Source organism: Haemorhous mexicanus, chromosome W (genome assembly GCF_027477595.1).
Source record: "Haemorhous mexicanus isolate bHaeMex1 chromosome W, bHaeMex1.pri, whole genome shotgun sequence".
Taxonomy (NCBI): domain Eukaryota; kingdom Metazoa; phylum Chordata; class Aves; order Passeriformes; family Fringillidae; genus Haemorhous; species Haemorhous mexicanus.
Genome location: NC_082380.1, coordinates 7,543,280 through 7,562,990, shown reverse-complemented (window position 1 = coordinate 7,562,990; position 19,711 = coordinate 7,543,280). Strand labels below are relative to the sequence as shown.

General features: G+C 42.4%; 1 protein-coding gene across 8 annotated transcripts in view; it reads left to right on the top strand.

Moving 5' to 3' along the window:
• LOC132341439 (transcription factor RFX3-like) overlaps positions 1-19,711 on the top strand; it is a 210,322-nt gene that overhangs the window by 82,515 nt on the left and 108,096 nt on the right. For all 8 annotated transcript variants that reach the window (XM_059873022.1, XM_059873021.1, XM_059873027.1 and 5 more), the window contains one exon: positions 8,722-8,971. In XM_059873022.1, coding sequence (XP_059729005.1) covers positions 8,722-8,971 — 250 coding nt within the window. The remainder of the gene's footprint in view (positions 1-8,721; positions 8,972-19,711) is intronic.

Here is a 19,711-nt window from a genome sequence, read left to right as displayed (position 1 = left end):
CTTCCCTCCTTTAGCTTTTATATTTAAGCTGACATTATATGGTATGAAATATCCCTTTGGTTAATGTCATTGTTTGATGCTGGTGCAATGCCAGTGCCCCTATGAAAATATATTTTCTCTAGTGTCTGCTGTGAGATGTGACCAGGAATAGAGCAAAGCAGGCTCTAACTTAGGAATAAAGGGGAAAAAAACTTTATTAACCTACAACTATATTTAAAAAGAAACACACACAGAACTCAGAATGAAAACCTTCCAAAAACATTCCTCCTCCTCTCACCAAATTCTCAATACATCACAGTAGGACAAATCCTTGGATTCTCAATTCAGTTACCACCCCTCAGATCACTAACTCTCAGTCTATTACCACTTTTCAGATAATCAATTCTCAGTTCATCAAGAAGAGAGGAGTCCCTCTTGCACCATGGACTTCCCCAGGAAACACAGTTGAAACCTCGTGTATTTCCATGTCATACGTGGCACCGCCCGAAGATCATTTGTCATCATGACATCTTTTTTCTATGCCCAGTGCTCTCACTACTGTGCATGGACCAGAGCTGCTTCTAGGGTTTTCTTTTTAAGGGTGCCTTGCCCAGTTCTAAAAAGAGCACAGTCTCTCACTTTTGGGATATTTGTCTCCCCTAAATTTCACCCCCTGGGGCCAAGGGGTCTTGAGAACAGAGATCTTCTTCTTCGCTGAAGATCAAGGGCACCACCACCCTCCTCACCTGTCGTCTCTGTTCACGCACTCCTTCGCATCACATCACTGCACTTTCTTGGCTCCGAGCCATTGCCTCCCCCTAAATTCAGTCTCTGTGTCACAGGAAAAATGGTTCTGTCCATGGCGATACAAGAAAAGTCCAGCCAAAGGCCACTCCATCATCTCCTCCCACCTAGGATTCTTCTCAACTTCTCTCGGACATCTTTCACTTGCACAGACTTGCATCACAATTGCCCATTTCCTGCTATTCCACATCTATCTCTCTCTTCATTCAGCTCCAAGAGGATCAGCATTTTTAAGGTTTCTATCCTCTAAGAAAAGGGTTAAAATATCTGCCTGTCCAGAACTCCTACGCTGGCCCTGCCAGGCACCTTCTCGATGCAACCCCTCCTTTCTCTTTCTTCATGGCCGTGCTATCAAATTTCAAGGTGTCACCAGCACAGGCACAAGCTCCTTCTCTCTCTCCCTTGGGGAGTGGGGAGGGGCTGCCTGATGTCTCTCAGGGTTCTTCCACCTTTCCATCTTGCAGGGGCCTTCACCCCTCTTCTCTCTCCAAGGCCCCGGCCTACCTCATTCAGGCCTCATGGCTTCCTCTCCCCCGCCCAGCCCACAGCTGTGCATGGGACATCTGACCTCTTTCATGGACAGAACCCAAGTGTGCTTCCCCCTGGGAGTTCTCTTCTTTCAACCCCCTGTGTTCTCAGAGGCGTATCCATGTCCTCAGTAGCCACACCAGGTGCCAATATTCAAATCTGAGCACCTATTGGTTTGACCACAGCATCCTAAAAAACTCACTTCCTCTCAAACTAGGACAGTTAATTTGGGTCAGCTGGCCTAGTTGTGTCCCCTCCCAGGATCTTGCCCACTCCCGGCCCCTTGGTGGGTGGGGAGAGGATGTTGGGGAGACAGCACTGATGCTGTGCCAGCACTGCTCAGCAGCAGCCAAAACACTGGTGTGTTATCAACACCTTTTCGGCTCCCAATGCAAAGCACAGCACTGGGTGGGCTGCTATGGGAAAATGAATTCCAGTTCAGCCAGACCAAATACACATTTGACCACCCTTAGAGTAAAAAAAAAAATATTTCCTAGAAGCTATGCTAAAGCACATGGAGGACAGGGAGGTGATTCGGGGCAGTCAGCATGTCTTCCCTGAGAGCAAGTACTGCCTGACCAACCTAGTGGCCTTCTATGGTGGAGTTACGCCATCAGTGGACAGGGGAAGCGCTACAGATGACATTTATTTGGACTTCTGTAATGATGCCTTTTTGCTGGCCCTAAAATCATGAGCCAGACACAGGGTGATAAAAAGGGGTTACCTTTATAAGGATCCTTTGGTGCACAATTGGCTAGGTGGAAAACACCAAAGATGCACACACAGCATAATGCATATACAATTTTTATAGGTTTTGAAAATTAGCATATCTGACAAGAATCCCCAATTAGAAGCACAATTGGTGAGGTAATTGCCCCCCAGTTCAACCCTTTTTTGCATTCCCCCTCCTCTAGATAGGGACTAAACTCTGTTTATGAAAATGTGTCTTGAAGAGCTGGTTTCAACCTTGGTTCCCAGGAAGAACCAAGATAGGAAAGGTGCCTTGGACACCCAGCTTTGAGTCTCTGGAATGTGTTTTGTATTTTTGCCTATCAGTCTAGGGAAAAAATACTGGAGCTAACTACAAATACAATAATATGCTACAGAGCTACAAATATATGTATAAAAAATGCAGAGAATAGATTTAAAAAAAAAGGCAAATAATCAGTTTGGCATCAGTAAAGCCTTTGACATGGTCTTCCATATCCTTCTCTCTAAATTGGAGAGATGGATTCAGTGGGTGGACTGTTAGGTGGATAAGAAATTGGTTGGACAGTTGCATCCAAAGGGTCGTGATCAATGGTTCAGAGTCCTGATGGACATCAGTGACAAGTGGTATGCTTCAGGAATCTGTATTGGGACCAGTGTTATTTAGTATCTTCATCAATGACAGACTAAGGGATCGAGTACACCCACAACAGAATTGCAGACGACATTAATGTGAAAAACGCCAATCACTTGTTTTTAAAATTTTAAAAGTTTAATAGTAATGAAATGGTTATAAAAATAGTAATACAATTAGAGTAATATTAATTTGGACAATTTGAATTAGGACAATATGAGACAATAGAGACAAAGAGTTACAGACGTCCGGGTACCTTTTTCTGGGAAGCACGAGCCTGAAAAAGGACACCCGTTAACAAAGGATTAGCCCTTAAAAACAATAGCCTGTTGCATATTCATACACCTCATACATGATGCATAAATTCCATTCAAATATAGGATACAGTCTGGTCATAGTCAACTTCTTCCTCTGAATCCTAACTGCGCCTTCAAGCCGGGAAGAAGTTCGCTTCTTCTGATAAGAGGGCAATAAATTCTTTTTCCCTGAAAGATTTAGGTGTCCTGTGGCTGCTATCTCACTGCAAGTCCTTCCTTTAAAAAAGTACCCTACATAGCATGGTTTCTATTTTAACATTTTGTTTTAACCTAAAACTATATTTAACACACTACTAAAAAGAATTAATACAGCATCACTTTCTAACACAACACATATAATATTCATTTTAATATTTGCGAAAAGCCAATCATAAAATACGCATTTTTCACAACCAAGATGAGTGGTGCAGTTGACACACCTGAAGAATGGGATGCCATCCAGAGGAACGTGGACAAGTTTGAGAACCAGGCCCATGAGAACCTCATAAGATTTAACAAGACCAAGTGCTGGTGCTGCACCTGGGTCCAGGTGAACCCTGGTGGTAATATAGACTGGTGGATGAACTGATCGAGAGCAGCCCAGCTGAGAAGGACTTTAGGGTGCTGGTGGATGAGAGACTGGACATGAGCTGGCAATATGTGCTTGCAGCCCAGAAAGCCAACTGTGTCCTTGGGCTGCATCAAAAGCAGTGTGGCCAGAAAATTGAGGGAGGTGATTCTGCCCCTTTACTCCACTCTGATGAGATTGTTTTGAATGGATTGAGAGCTTTAGTTAAGCCCTGCCTTTGGCTCAGATTTTTGGCAGCAGCTCTACTTAAGTGACCCTCACCTAAATCACTCTAGCTCCCAGGTTCTTAAGAATGGTCAATTAGGTCTATTGTAAAATGAGTTATTTATTGAATAGATATGGGGTAACAGACAAAAGGCCTTAGAGTTCCTTACTGCACAGAATAAACTAAAAGAACTAGTAGTAGATTACATAAAACAGTGCATGACATAAAGGTACCTATATTATAGCTAGCAAATAAATAGTATAGATTAGGAGTCAATGTAATTTACTACCGAATTGACAATAGTGTACACAGAATCCTTTCACTCAGCTGCCAGGAGAGTAACCCAAAACTCATGGTAGCAGAAAATAGTAGGAGATGAGACTTTGCAGTGGTGGTGAATTCTTCCCACAGCGGCTGCGGCCTATCTCCCCTCTGGTCCTGAGAGCGAGAGAGAGGTTGGAGCTGAGCCCCGCCAAAATCTCACAGTATCTCTGCCCTTCCCAAGAGAAAAGCTCCTGGCTAAGGCGCTGCAGCCAGCTGCACCCCTTCCCCCCACCTTGGACACTTCTTTTGTGTCTCTTAAGTACCAGTCATTAATATCTCATAGTAACAAATGGGAGAAAATTTCCTGAGAGAAAAAGAAAAAAAAAAACATCCTAACCTCCCACAAAGATTACCTGGTTAATGAGGCCCAAATGTTTAATAGTTGGAAAGAATTGTGTAAAATTGCTGCTGTTCCTTTGACTTTTATACTCCCTTCACAAATCCTTTCACAAATTGTAGTTCTATATTAGTTTTTCCTTCTTTTTCATAATAACACTGTACATATTACTGTCCAATTTAAAATTTCACTCTGCTGAACTAACTGAATGGCTTAAAATACAAATGAGCTCAGAATTTCAAGCTTCAGACAGAGAATTTCAGTGAATTTGAAATCAAAGCAAAGCATTTATTGGATTCCTGTATATAGGACCCTCTTGGCTGACATTTTTTGTCATGTTTGCAATTTTTTATAGATGAATAATGATATTATTTGCACTCGCAATTAAGGGATGAATATTGTGTGAATATTAAGAGAAGCTTTATTGATGTATAGTTATGTTATTGTAGTTTGTTGTTTAGATGTCCTCTGTTCTCCCCATAGTCCCCTTTTCCCCCCTTTGTATTGTTGCCATCAGACAGCCTGGGTTATCTAGGACAGGTAGAAAGAAGGTGTGTACATGTGGCCCTTGCATGGGGCAGTTGAGAATGGAAAAGCTTATTGTTGGGGGGGGGGGGCACAGCATGACAACACCTGACCCTCCAATCAAGTTGCAAGAAAGCAGTCTCCACCAATAAATGGCTAAGAAGAGTTGACTGACAGACTTTGGGAGGGGCCAGGGTTGGCTGATGCAACCCCCCCCTGGGGTATAAAAGGCAAATCATTGATCTTGAAGAGGAGCCTGTGGTAGGCAGCCACGAGGGAGGCTTCCAGGTCTGTTTTTCCTTATTTAGTCCTTTTGTTGTATTTCTGTTAAGGTTTAATAAACCTTTTAAAATTTTTAGAGTGAGCAGTCATTTCTCACAGTTTTGTAATGTACACAGTTGTGGTAGTTTAACCCCAGCCAGCAACTAAGCACCACACAGCTGTTCATTCACTCCTCCCTCCCTGCAGTGGGATTGGGAAGAGAATTGGGAAAAATGATTTGACAGTTGTTAAGGTTGACAGTTGGATTTGATGATCTTAAAGGTCTTTTTCAGCCTTGATGATTCTATGATTCAGTGATTTTATGAATAGCAAACCTTATGGGTTGAGATAAAGAAAGTTTACTAAGATAAAAAAGGAAGAGAAAAAAATAGAATATGCAAAATTCAATGGCTCACCACTTGCTGTCTGACACCCAGCCCATCCTTGAGCTGTGATTCCAGCCCCCTGGCAAACTTCTCCCACTTTATATGCTGAGCATGACATCACAGAATGTTAAGGGCTGGGAGGAGGGGCCTCAACATCATGTATGTCATGGTCTGAGCGTGGCGAAATGCTAGTGCTTCTATGAGAAAACGTCTTTTTTTGGTATTTGCTGTGAGATGTGATCAGAGACAGAGAAGAGCAGGCTCTAACTTATGATTGAAAGGAAAAAAACTTTATTAACATAGAACTACAGGGAAAAAAACACACAGAACACGGGATGAAAACTTTTTTAAATTTCTTCTTCTTCCTCCCTCCACCAAATTTCTTAATTCTGTTGCTACTTTTTGGATAATCAATTTTCAGTTCTTTGAGAAGAGAGGAGTCTCTCTTGCACTACAGACTTCACTCAGGAAACAGTCGAAACTTCTCTTGTCTCTGTGTCACGTGTGGAGCTGCTTGGAGAACATTTTGCCATCGTGACTTCTTCTTTTCATGTCTAGTGCTCTCACCACTGCACATGGACTAGAGCTGCTTTTAGGGTTTTTCTCTTTAAGGATGCTTTGTCCAGTTCTAAAAAAGAGCACAGTCCCTCTCCTTTTGGGACACTTGTCTCTCTCATGTTTCACCCCTTGGGGCTGAGGGGTCTCTCGAACAGAGATCGTCTTTTTCTTCTTCTTCATCAAAGACGGAGGGCACCACTACAACTCCTCTCTACTTTTCGTCTCTGTTCACACACTTTTAACCTTCACATCACCGCACTCTCTTGGCTCTGAGCCATTGCCTCCCCCTAGGATGCAGTCTCTGTGTCACAGGAACTCAAGGGTTTTGTCTATAGCTATCTAAGAAAAGTCTAGCCAAAAGCCACTCTATCATTTCTTCTCACCTAGAATTCTTCTCAACTTTTTTTCAATCTCACTAACTCCAGGAGGAATCAGCATTTGCAAGGTTTCTATCGTCTCAAGAAGGGTTAAAAGTCCCAGGCTCTGCCGGTTTGGTTCATGAACTCCCACGGCTGGCTGCCCTGCTGGGCACCCCCCCTTCTCTTTCACTCTAGCCGCGCTATCACAAGCACAGGCTGCTCTCTCTCTCTCCCTCCGGGGGGGGGGGGGGAATGGGGGATGGCTGCCCGAAGCCCTTGCAGTGCAATGCTCTTCCACCCTTCGGCCCAGGCCTGGCCTACCTCCCTCCGGCCACATGGCTCCCCTCCCCCCTGCTCAGCTCGGAGCTGGATAGGGGAGAGGTCTCCTTTGGTCCAGGGCTGGAACTCAAAAAGGGACTTCTAGTGGGAGTTCACAGTTTTTAACTCTTTGTGTTCTCAGAGGCGTATCTATGCCTTCAGTGGACAAACCAGGTGCTAATATTAAAATCTGGACACTGATTGGCGTGACCACACTATTCTAAAAAAACTATTTCTTCTCAAACCACGACATTCTACCCTTCGCCTCTGAGAACACATATTTCTAAAAATATTATCAAAATTACAATAAACAAACTTCTACTTAAACAATAAAACTTTTACTAATCTATTTTAACTTAATACATGTTTTGCTCTTATTTTTCTTGATCACATCTCACAGTTTACTTTATTACTTGCTCAAAAGTTGATTTCCCGGTCAGGGAACCAAAAAAATGTCATGGTTTGAGCTTGGCGAAATGCTAGTGCTTCTATGAGAAAACTTCTTTTTTTGGTATTTGCTGTGAGATGTGATCAGAGACAGAGAAGAGCAGGCTCTAACTTATGATTGAAAGGAAAAAAACTTTATTAACATAGAACTACAGGGAAAAAAACACACAGAACAAAAGCCACTCTCTTTTTTTTTTTTTTTTTTTTTTTTATGATTGAAAGGAAAAAAACTTTATTAACATAGGGTCCCAAGTACCCTGCCATGGGCAGGGACACCACCCACTAGATCAGGTTGCTCAGGGCCTCATCCAACCTGGCCTTGAATACTGCCAGATTTGGGGCATCTAGAACCTCCCTGGGCAACCTGTTCCAGTGCCTCACCACCCTTACAGTAAAGAATTTCTTATGTCTAACCTAAATTTCTCTTGCAATTTGTACCCATTACTCCTTGTCCTATCACTGCAGTTCCTGATGAAGAGTCCCTCTCCAGCTTCCCTGTAGGTCCCTTCAGGTACTGGAAGGTTACTATGAGGCCTTCACAGAACCTTCTCTTCTCCAGGCTGAACAGCCCCAACTTTCTCAGCCTGTGTTTGTAGGGGAGGTGCTCCAGTCCTCTTATCAACTTCATGACCTTCCTCTGGACTTGCTCCAACAATTCCATGTCCTTCTTATGTTGGGGGCACCAGAACTGTACTCAGTACTCCAGACGGGGTCTCAAAAGAGATGAGTAGAGGGAGACAATCACCTCCTTCAACCTGCTGCCAGTTCTCCTTTTGATGCAGTCCAGGATGTGGTTGGCTTCCTGGGCTGTGAGCTCACAGATGGAATATCCTTTTTGTCAGTTTGGGTCAGATGTCCTGACTGTGCCCCCTCCTAGCTTCTTGTGCACCCCCAGCCTTCTTGCTGGCTGGACATGAGAAGTTGAAAAGTCCTTGACTTAGTATAAGCACCACATAGCAACAACTAAAACATCAGTATGTTATCAACATTATTCTCATCCTAAAACCAAAACACAGCACTGTATCAACTTCTACGAAGAAAATTACTTCTATTCCAGCTGAAAACAGTATACAAAATAAATGTCGTATAAATAAAAATCCAGCTTTGACTGGAGGATTTAAAAAGTTAAAACAGTTTTTTAAATTACTGTATAATATATTAATACTTGAATGAGATCTTCCTCTCATATCTTCAATTTTTGTCATACTTTTCTCCACCCATCTTCAGATGGGGCTAAAATCATTTTCTGTTAAGTTTAATGAATACTTATTTTAACAGTGAGTCCAAGTTAATTACTCAGTACTTTGACATATGAAATGTTATTTTGTGTAGATGCGGGGGTTTTTTGCCAATCTTGTTAAGTTTGGTTATAGCAACTGTACACTCTTTTCTACAATGATGTTTCCCTCACTTAAACAATTCAAATAAATAACTATTACTTCTTTTATTTTCTTTTCCTGAAGTCGAACAACTTATCCTTACACGGAAACCCAGATGTATAGCCAAAACACTGGGGGAAATTACTTCGAAGGAAGTTCTGCACAGGCAACTACAGTGGTCTCCTCTCATAGTATGGTGGGCACCGGAGGGATTCAGATGGGTGTTGCAGGAGGACAGCTCATTAGCAACTCAGGAGGGACCTATCTGATTGGCAATTCAATGGAAAATTCTGGTCATTCAGTGACTCATACAACACGGGCCTCCCCAGCTACAGTAAGTACTTCAGAACTATGTTAAATTTTTGGGGATATTTCTTAATCACTATGATGTTCTGGCATGCTGACATGTTTCTGTAGCAAAAAGCATATTATGTTGGCAGAATCAGTAATATATGACTTTGTCTTGCAAATATTTACATTTAGTTTAACTCTGTTCATGTAAATAGTATAGTGCTGTCATGGTTTAATCCCAGCTGGCAACTAAGCACCATACAGACACACTCTCACCCAGTGGGATGGGGAAGAGAATCAGAAGAATAAAAAGGAGAAAATTCATGGGTTGACATAAAAACAGTTTGTTAATTTTAAAATGGAAACAATAGTGATAATACTGATAGGAATAAAAAAAATATAAGGAAAAGAAAAAAATACCAGAGAATGCAAATAAAATACAAGAAAGACAAGTGATGCAAATGAAAGCAATTGCTCACCAACCAACTGAGCCAGTCCAGCTGCCCAGTCTCCAAGCAGTGCCCCCCCCTGCCAATGTCTCCCCTAGTTTTATTGCTGACTGTGACATCATATGGTATGGAATATCAATTTGGTCAGTTAGGGTTAGCTGTCCCAGCTGTGTTCCCTCCCAACTTCTAATCTACCCCCAGCCTACTCACTGGTGGGGCAGTGTGAGAAGCAGAAAAGGCCTTGACTCTGTGTAAGCCCTGCTCAGCAATAACAAAAACATCCCTGTGTTATCAACACTGTTTTCAGCACAAATCCAAAACACATCCCCATACCAGCTACTGTGAAGAAAATTAACTCTATCCCAGCCAAAACCAGTGCAGTTCACTAGGGATGCTTGCATGCATAAGAATGTGGATAAGACTAAAAATCTTGCTACAACCTCCTTTCAGGTAGTTGTAGAGAGTGATAAGGTCTCCCCTGAGCCACCTCTTCTCCAGGCTAAACAATCCCAGCTCCCTCAGCCCCACTCCTCATATGACTTACTCTCCAGACCCTTCACCAGCCTCCTCGTTCTTCTTTGCACCTCAATGTCTTTCTTGTAGTAAGGGGCCCAAAACCGATCACAGGGACATATTACACTAGATCAGGTTGCTCAAAGACCTGACCAATCTGACCTTGAACACTTCCAGGTTTGGGGCATCCACAACTTCTCTGTGCAATCTCTTTCAGTCTCACCACCCTCATTGTAAACTCTTATGTCTAATCAAAACCTACCCTCTTTCAGTGTTCACCCCTTGTCCTACTGCTACAGGCCCTACTAGAAATTTTGTACCTGTCTTTCTTATAACCCCTCTAAGTATTGAAAGACTACCTAGAGCCTTCTCTTCTGCAGGCTGAAAATCCCCAACTCTCTCAGTCTTTCCTCATAGGAAAGGTGTTCCAGCCCTCTAATCATCTTTGTGTCCCTCCTCTGGAACCACTCTAACAAGTTTTTCTTGTGCTGGGCACCTCAGAGCTGAATGCAGTACTCTAAGTGGGGTCTCACAGGAGCAAAGTAGGGAAGGAGAATTACCTCATTTGACCTGCTGGCCATGCTTCTTTTAATTCAACCCAGGATGTGATTGTCTTTCTGTGCTGCAAGTGCACATTGCCAGCTCATAGACAGTTCTTCGTCCACCAGTGCATACCCAAGTCCTTCTCTGCAGAGCTGCCCTCAATCTGTTCATTCCCTAGTCTATATTGATACTGGGGATTGTATTGACCCAGGTCCAGTACTTTGCACTTGTCCTTGGGGAACTTCATGAGATTTCCATGGGCCCATTCCTCAAGCCTGTCAAGGTCCCTCTGGATGCTACATAGCAAACCAACTGAATCACTCAGTTTGGTGTCATCTGGAATCTTGCTGAGGGTTCCCTCAATCCCACTGTGTGTTACGTTGATGAAGATATTAAACAGTATTGATCCCAGTATGAACCCCAGAGGGACACCATTAGTCACTGATCTCCATTTGGACATGGAGCCATTGACTGTAACTCTTGAGATGTGGCCATCAAGACAGTCTCTTATCTAACAGTCCATTGATCAAACCCATATCTCTCCAATTTAGTGGCCAGAAAGTTTTGGGGGACCATTTCAAAGGCCTTACAGAAGTCCAGGTAGATGACATCCATAACTCTTCCCTTTTCCACTGATGCAGTCACTCTATTGTAGAAGAGCACTAGATTAGTCAGACATAATTTGCCTTTGGTGAAGTCATGTTGGCTGTGTCTCTAATCACCTCCTTGTTTTTAACGTTTTGACATATGCAGAATCATGGAATGGGTAAGTTGGAAGGGACCACTGGAGGTTGACTAGTCCAACCTATCTGCTCAAGCAAGGGCCCAAGAATACATTATTTAGGATTGTATCCAGACAGTTCTTGAATATCTCCAGGGAAGGAAACTCCACAATCTCTCTGGGCAACCTGTTCCAATGCTCAGTCACCTGCACAGTAAAGCTCTTCCTAATGTTCAGTTGGAACTTCCTGTGTTCCAGTTTCTGCCTGTTGATTCTCATCTTATTGCTCAGCACCACCAAGCAGAGCCTGGCCCCATCCTCTTGGCACCCTCCCTTTTGATACTTATGTACATTGGTAAGATCACCTCAGTCATCTCTTCTCCAAGCTGAACAGGCCCAGCTTCCTGCGCATTTACTCATAAGTGAGTTGCTCCAGTCCTCTAATCATCTTTATAGCCCTCCACTGGACTTGGTCGAGGATCTCCATGTCTCTCTTGTACTGAAGAGCCCAGAACTTGACATAGCACTACAGATGTGGCCTCACCAGGGCTGAGTAGAGGGGCAGGATCACCTCCCTCCACCTGCTGGCAATGCTCTTCCCAATGCACCCCAAGATACCATTTGCCTTCTTGGCCACAAGGGCACTGCTGGCTCATGGGCAGCTTGTTGTCCACCAGGACCCCCAGGTCCTTCTATGCAGATCTGCTTTCCAGCAGGTCACCCCCAGCTTGTACTGGTACCTGGGGTTATTCCTCACCAGGTGCAAGACTGTGCACTGGCCTTTGTTGAATTTCAGACAGTTGTTCTCTGCCCATGTCTCCAGTCTGTTGAGATCCTTCTGAATGTCAGCATAGCACTCTGGAGTATCAGCCACTCCTCACAGTTTTGTATGGTCAGAAAACCTGCAGTGAAGTCACTCTATCCCTTCATCCAAGTTATTGATGAATAAGCTAAATAATACTGGACTCAATACTTTTCAGGACAATGCGTTTCATGATCTTACTAGGCTGGAGGTGAGGCTGACTGGTCTGTTGTTTCCAGGGTCCCCCTTTTTACCTTTTTTTAAAATGGGTACAATGTTTCCCTTTTTCCTGTCACCAGGGTAGTTTCCTGACTGCCATTACAAATATAATGCAGAATGACTTGGCAACTGTATCAGCCAATTCCCTCAGGACCCTGGCATGCATCTTGTTGGGTCCCATGGACTTGTGTGCACTCAGGTTCCTCTGGAAGTCATGAACTGATCTTCTCCTATGATAGGAGGGACTTCTTTCCTCCAGTTACTGTCTTGACGTTGGGGGTTTAGATATGTGGGAAGAGAGATTTTCATTGAAATCTGAGGCAAAAAAAAAAAGGTTGAGTACCTGAGCCTTTTCCATGTCAGTTGTCACCAGTTCTCCTGTGCTGTTTATCAGGCTGGAGAAGAGAATACATTTTCTTTAATCTTCCTTTTCTGGCCAATGTACCTGTAGAAGCCCTTCTCATTCTTCTCATCCCTTGCCAAATTCAGTACCAGCTGTGCCTTAGCTTTCCTGATCCCATCCCTATGCATTCGGGCAGCATCCCTATATTTTTTTCCATGTTCCCATGTCCCTGTTTCCACAGCCTGTGCATTTCCTTCTCATACTTTAGGTTTGACCAGGAGGTCCTTACTAGGCCATTCTGGTTTCCTGCCTTCCTTGCCTGATCTCTTGCATGTGGGAATCGAGATCTTGTGCTCTAAGAATAATGTCCTTGAAGAGCTGCTGACTCTGTTCAGCTCCATTATCTGGGTGGGTTATGAATGGTTAATGTCAGAGGACTAGCAGCTACAGCAAAAACAAATTAGAAAATTAACTCTCCTATAAATAATAGAATTTAAATCACCCTGCACTTTTTACTATATGTAAATATTTTAAGGATTGTTCTGATAAAGTTTGCATTGTAATACCAATGTTTCCTAATGTCAAAACTTTCAAAATGTGTATTTAGTTATTAAATTAAAAAATGTATTATGCTTGTCAGCCTGGAAGGAACTCTCACCTATTAGTTGTTTTTTCTAGCAAGCATTAGAGTTGATCTGCAATCATTGTTATTCATCAGTCACCAGTATCCATAGGAACTATTGACTCAGAAATGTATCCTATTTCATTCATGCTTTTGCGCATCGAGAGGTACATGGAAATAAAAACAAAGCCAATATGAATTAATTAATTAGTTAATACTTCTGAATTCATTAATACTCCTGGTACTAAATACAGTGTGCTAAGAATTCTCCTGATGGAAAAGAAAGCATGGCACCTTTCTAAAATAAACCATTTGATAATAGAGTGGGAGAAAAAGAATAACAGCCACAAATAAGGAGGGCCAATTGTAATGTCAAATCCTGATAGTATAGTTTTGGAAGAAGTATAGTTCTTTTAAGAGAAAAAAAAAAAAAATGTGTAAGCTTCCATAGCCTTATTATAAGCTGGAGTAGTTGTGATTTGGAAAGTAGTTTGAAGTAAGATTTTATTTATTCAAACAGCCAACCTCTTTCTAGGTAAAGGAATTTTTTCCTTTTTTCCTCAGCCCTCTGGTAATTGGCAGAACAATTTTTATAGCTAAATTCATCCTAAAACAGACAAACTGCTTTAGATTAAAAAAGCAGAGATACATGGATCTTTACATTATATTGGAAAATTAAATCACCTAGTCTGACCTTTTAATCATGCAGGCCTGACATTTTTATTCAAATCTTCTTCTGAACACAGTGACTTGTTTGGTGAAAAAGGCATTCAGTCTAGGCTTCCAAACACAAGAAGGTGAATAATCTGTTTAATCAGTCAGTCAAATGTTCAAGTACTATCACTGTTAAAAATGTTGGTCAATTATGAATTAACTAGTGGGGTAGAAGTTTAGAGGATTTGGGGGGTCTTGTACTCTCATTAACCTCTGTCCCCCAAGACTGCCTCCTGATTTGTTCTGCTCCATATCTGTGAAGCATCATGACTTGTTTCTATCCCTTCCCAGGAAAAGAGAGAAGTTTTAGTGTTGCACAGTAGATAGAATTACATGTCCTACTCTGCCCCTGGGAGCCCCATACAGCCCCCACTGGATTTCCAGAAAATCCCCATGAGACTAAGGTCAGACACACTTACACCATTTACATTCTGGCCTCATATGCTTATATTGCTCATTTTTCTCTAGCTTTCAGCCATTATCTTTTGTTGTGTTAAAAATTTTTAATTGCATTTAAAAATTAAATTTAAAAAGCCCTGTAGCACCTAGTATTTTGTGTCTAGTTTTGCCTCTTAATGTATTTATGCAGTAGATCACATACCTATATCAGCATGCTATATTTAGTGTATTCATTACAAACAAATTGTTTCTGAAATAACTCTTTGTGGTGGGTTGGCCTAGCCACCAGGTGCCCACCAAGCCACTCTCAATCCCACTCCTCAACAGTCTGTTTTGCCTCTGACCATAACTGGCGAATGATCTCCCTGTCTTTATTTCAACTCATAAGCTTTTTATCATATTTTTACGCCTGTCTGGCTGAGGAGGAGTGTTAGATCAGCTTGGTGGGCACCTGAAGGCCAGCCAAGGTCAACCCACCACACTTTCAAAGGCAAATCAGACTTGGTGAAATTATTTTAATTTATTGCCAATTAAACAGAGCAGGATAATGAGAAATAAGAACAAATCTAAAAACACCTTCCAGCCACCCCTCCCTTCTTCCCAGGCTCATCTTCATTCCCAACTTTTCTACTTCCTCCCTCAGAGCAGCACAGGGGGGACAGGGAATGGGGGTTGCCTTCAGTTCATAACACTTTGTTTCTGCCTTTTCTTTCTCTTCATGTTCTTGTCCTGCTCTAGCATAGGGTCCCACCCACAGGAGACAGTCCTTCATGAACTTCTCCAATGTGAGCATTCCCACTGGCTGCAGTTCTTCACAGACTGCTCCAGAGTGTTTTGTTTTTTGTTTTTTTTTTTTCCATGGGGTGAAGTCCCTAAGGAATGGACTGCTCTAGCATGGGTCCCCCACAGGGTCACAGGTCCTGCCAACAAACCTGCTCCAGCATGGGCTCCTCTCCACAGGCCACCATTCCTTCCAGGAGCTTCCTTTAGGGCACATTCACCTTGTCCATTGTGGGGTCCTCCATAGGCTGCAGGTGGATATCTGCTCCACTGTTAACCTTCATGGGCTGCAGGGAAATCTCTGTTCAGATGCCTGGAGCACTTGCTCCCTGTGGCAGCAGCTCTCAGGCCACAGAGGGCAACACATAACTTTCTCAGGCCTTTCTGGGGAAGGCTGTGAGAAGATCAGAGAAAAAAATGAGAAACAATTCTTAGCTTGCTGCACCTGTTATTGTGAACATGTAGAATGTGTTATGGAGATTTGTTTACCAAAGGGTAGTTTCTTAATTAGCCAATGGTGATGATGTTATGATTGGAGGACCAATTAAGTCCAGGTGTATCGTAACTGTCTATAAAAGCAATAAGTTTCTTAATAATAATATATATAACAAAAAGATATTAATCAGCCTTCTGTAAATCATGGAGTCAATACTAATTATTACCCAGCTGGGGGTCCATTACAGCAACAGCTCCCCTCTTCCTTTACCAATCTTAGTGGCTGTATAATTTTATTTGTCACATATTCTCATTTCTAGCTGTCATGGTGAATTTTTTTTTATCCTTTCTTAAATATGTTTGCACAGAGGCTCTAGCAACATCACTGGCCCAGATTTGGCTAGTGGCGGTTTGGTCTTGGAGCTGGCTGGAACTGTGTCATGAGAACAGCTTCTAGCGTCTTCTCTCAGAAGCCATCCCTGCACTGCCAGGTCTACCAAAACCTTACCACATAAACCTAATACACTCGTATGGAAAACTATTCTCATTATTAAAAAATTGGTCAAAGGAACACAGTGATATTTTGTTTCTGAGATATTCAAAATTTGATATTGGAGATGCCTCTGAATCCCTGAAGTGAATTTCTGTCTGTTCTTTTTGTTTTCTTCTGTAAAAATGTATTAAGTAGGTCAACTATGACTAGCCACTGCTATCATTACAGTTCAAATCTTAGTGGCATGGTGTTAGCACTTTTCTAGAGTAGTGGATTTCTATGTGTCTGTGGTAGTTTAACCCCAGCCAGCAACCAAGCCCCACACAGCCACTTGCTTACTCTCCCATCAGCAGGATCAGGGAGAGAATCGGAAGGGTAAAAGCTGGAGAACTCATGGGCTAAGATAAAGACAGTTTAATAGGGAAAGGAAAAGCCTCACACACAAACAAAGCAAAACAAGGAATTAATTCACTGTTTCCCATGGACAGGCAGGTGTTCAGCCATCTCCAGGAGAGCAGGGCCCTATCATGCATAACAGTGACTTGGGAAGACAAACGCCATCACTCCAAATGTCTCCCTCCCCCCTTCCTCCTTCTTCCCCCCACTTTATATACTGAGCATGATGTCATGTGGTCTGGAATATCCCTTTGGTCAGTTTGCCTCACCTGTCCTGGCTGTGTCTCCTCCCAACTTCCCATGCACCCCCAGCCTCCTTGACAGCTTGGCAGTATGAAAAGCAGAAAAAGCCTTGGCTCTGTGTAGGCTCTGTTCAGCAAAAACAAAAACATCTCTATGTTATCGACCCTGTGTTCAGCTGTCAGGGTTTGACACTGGTTAAAACACAAGGCACCCACCAGAATCATAATGAAGGGCTCATGAGTTGAGATAAGGACTGGGACAAAACAGCCTGAGGGCAAAACAGGCTCAGACAAAGGCATAAAGTAAATTTATTATTAATAGAGTCGAAGGAGAATAATGAGGAGTAAAATTAGCCCTTAAAATACCTTTCCCCCAGCCCCCTGCCCCTCCCTCCTTCCCACCGACAGCACAGGGAGATGGTGTGGGAGTGTTTGGTCAGTTCATCACTCGAGATCTTTCTTCAGTTCATTTAGGGAGAGGAGTCTCTCTCTTCTGCTACGCTGTGGGGTCTTTCCCATGGGACACAGTTCTCCATGAACTTCTCTAGCATGGTTCTAATTTCATGAGTAGCAGTCCCACCTAAGCTGCTGTAACAAGAGTCCCTTCCACAGGCAAAACAGTTTCCCAAAACTGCCATTGCGTGGGTCACTAGTCCATGGGGTGTAGTCTTTTAAGGATAAGCTGCTCTAGTGTGGAAGCATGGGCCTTCTTTCTCTATCTCTTTCTCTGGAAGCAAAAGCCCTGTCTCTCTGTTTGGGTCTCCCACTGGATTACAACTTTTTTAGCATCCACCCGCTCCTGCGTGAGCATCTTTTCCCACAGGCTGCAAGCAGATCTCTGCATCCCCCCATGGACTTAATAGATTACAGGAAGACTGTTTTATTATAGTCCCTCAACATGGCTTGCAGAGAAATCTCGACTCCGATGCTTGGAGCACCTCCTCCCCCTCTTTCTTTCCACTGACCTTGGTGCCATCATGTTGTCTTTTTCCACTTCTTCACTTCCTCTTCTTTCTCCGACTCGGAGGAAAAAACTGCTGCTTGTAAGTACCATAGCCAACAAATTCCACCAGTTCAAAGATTTCTGCAGGATCTTGCAGCACTGAGAATTTGATTTCGTCTAGATTCTGCGTTGAGGAATCACTCGCCATGTTTCCACTGCCAGCCATGCAGCCTGGCTGCCAACGCGCAGGTGGTGCCGGCCACTGTGGTGCTGGTGCCATTCAATGCCTCTCTTCATGTGGGGCACTGAAAAGGAGAAGCCTCCACCGCCAGGATCACCCCTGGTGGCGGCGCCTTGCCACCCCTTCGATAAAGCTGTGCCTGCACTGTTTCAAATTTTCTTCTTAAATACATCATCACAGAGGCGTTACCAACCTCTCTAATATGCTAGCAGCATGTTCATCTTCAGAGCCATCAGAGATTGGCTCTGTTGGGTATGGTGGAAGCTTCTAGCAGCTTCTCACAGAAGCCAGTTCTATGGCTCCTCCCCCACTACCAAAAACCAGCTTGTGCTAAACCAGCACATCAGCACAAATCCAAAACACAGCCCCATATCAGCCACTGGGAAGAAAATTACCATATCTCAGGCAAAACCAGCACAGTGTCTAATTAAATAGATAGTTTGTTCTAAAAGTGCCAATTAATTTCTTGCAAATTCTGTCTTGTCATATTTTTTTCTGAATTAAAAAATAAATAAATATCTAAACATTCTGCTTTGTTTCTCAATCCTGATTTCCTGATGGAAATAACTCTTGTGGAAGCATACAGCTCTTGCTACATGCTTTTTAGAAATAATATGTATGCTTTTTAGAAATCGTATGTAAGCTTGTCAAGGTTTTGGGGAGATTTTTGAGTCTGTACCATAACTGGCAGATCAACTATAGGGCAGCTTGGGGGTTTAGAATCTCAAGTGCATGAGAAAGGTGAGGTATACAGACTACCTTTTGATTCATATAAAGGGATTGTATTGAAGAGAAAGAGTAGAATTGATAACTTGACCAGCCATTTGAAACATTCAATAAGGAAATAAAAATGGACACTGAATTGTCTTTTGAGAACTTAGGGAGAAAGGAGTCATCTGGTATAAACACCAAACATTTTGAATTTTTACCAAATCATGGATGTTATGTATGCTTCTGCTCCATATGTTGACCCCATATGTTGTTTTCTGATCATAAGAAATATTTATATTTGTCAGTCAGTAAGCATACCCTGTGCACATGCAGAGTACTGAAGATAAATGTGATGTTTATTTTATGAAATGTAATGGATGCTCATAGCATCTGAAATACCCTCACATCAACATCAGAAAACAAACAAAATAATTAATGCCCATATAAATTTCTCCCAGCTTTCCTATCTGATTAGGGACAGAAAAGAAGTCCTCAGACCAATTAAACATTTCAGCTGGGAAAGGTGTGAATTTTGGAAGCCATTATTTTCTTGAACTTGTCCATCTTCCCCTTAATTATTATATTAGTTACAGTATTCTGTTTTGGAAGGTAAACAGAAATAAAACAAGTGATACAGTAGCAGAGACCACAACTGTGTCTAAGTCTGTCTGGAGATTACCATAAATTTCAGTATTTTCATTATTTGACTACTGTTCTTACTGAAGGGGACAACACTGTTCCAGTAATTCATTATTTTCTCTCTTCTTCTCTCTTGAAAATGAACTACCTCCTGCTATTTGTGCATCTAGTCCAATATAAACACTTCTAAAGCTTTTCTGAGTTCTTTTAAAGTTGGCATATATAAAATATCAGATATATTTCATGATCATTTTGTTTATATGTACAAAACTTTTTTTCACAAAAGTTTAAAACTATTGGGTTTTCTTCCCTCTGTCTTTCAATTACTTTTTCATTCTCTTGAGCAAAATCCAATATAACCTAGTAAAAGCTCTACGACAGTTGCTTAGTCTATGAGAACTTTCAAGAGAATCACATTTTTCTGGGTGTTGGACCTGTGAGTTTAGATGGTCACTGATGCTTCATTTTCAAGTCTTTGCATCTAGGCAAGTTTGTCTGCCCAAATCAAGGCTCTGGCATGAGTACCTCTTCAGAGGACAGTAGCATTTGTATGAATGCACTGTTTTGAAATATAAGTG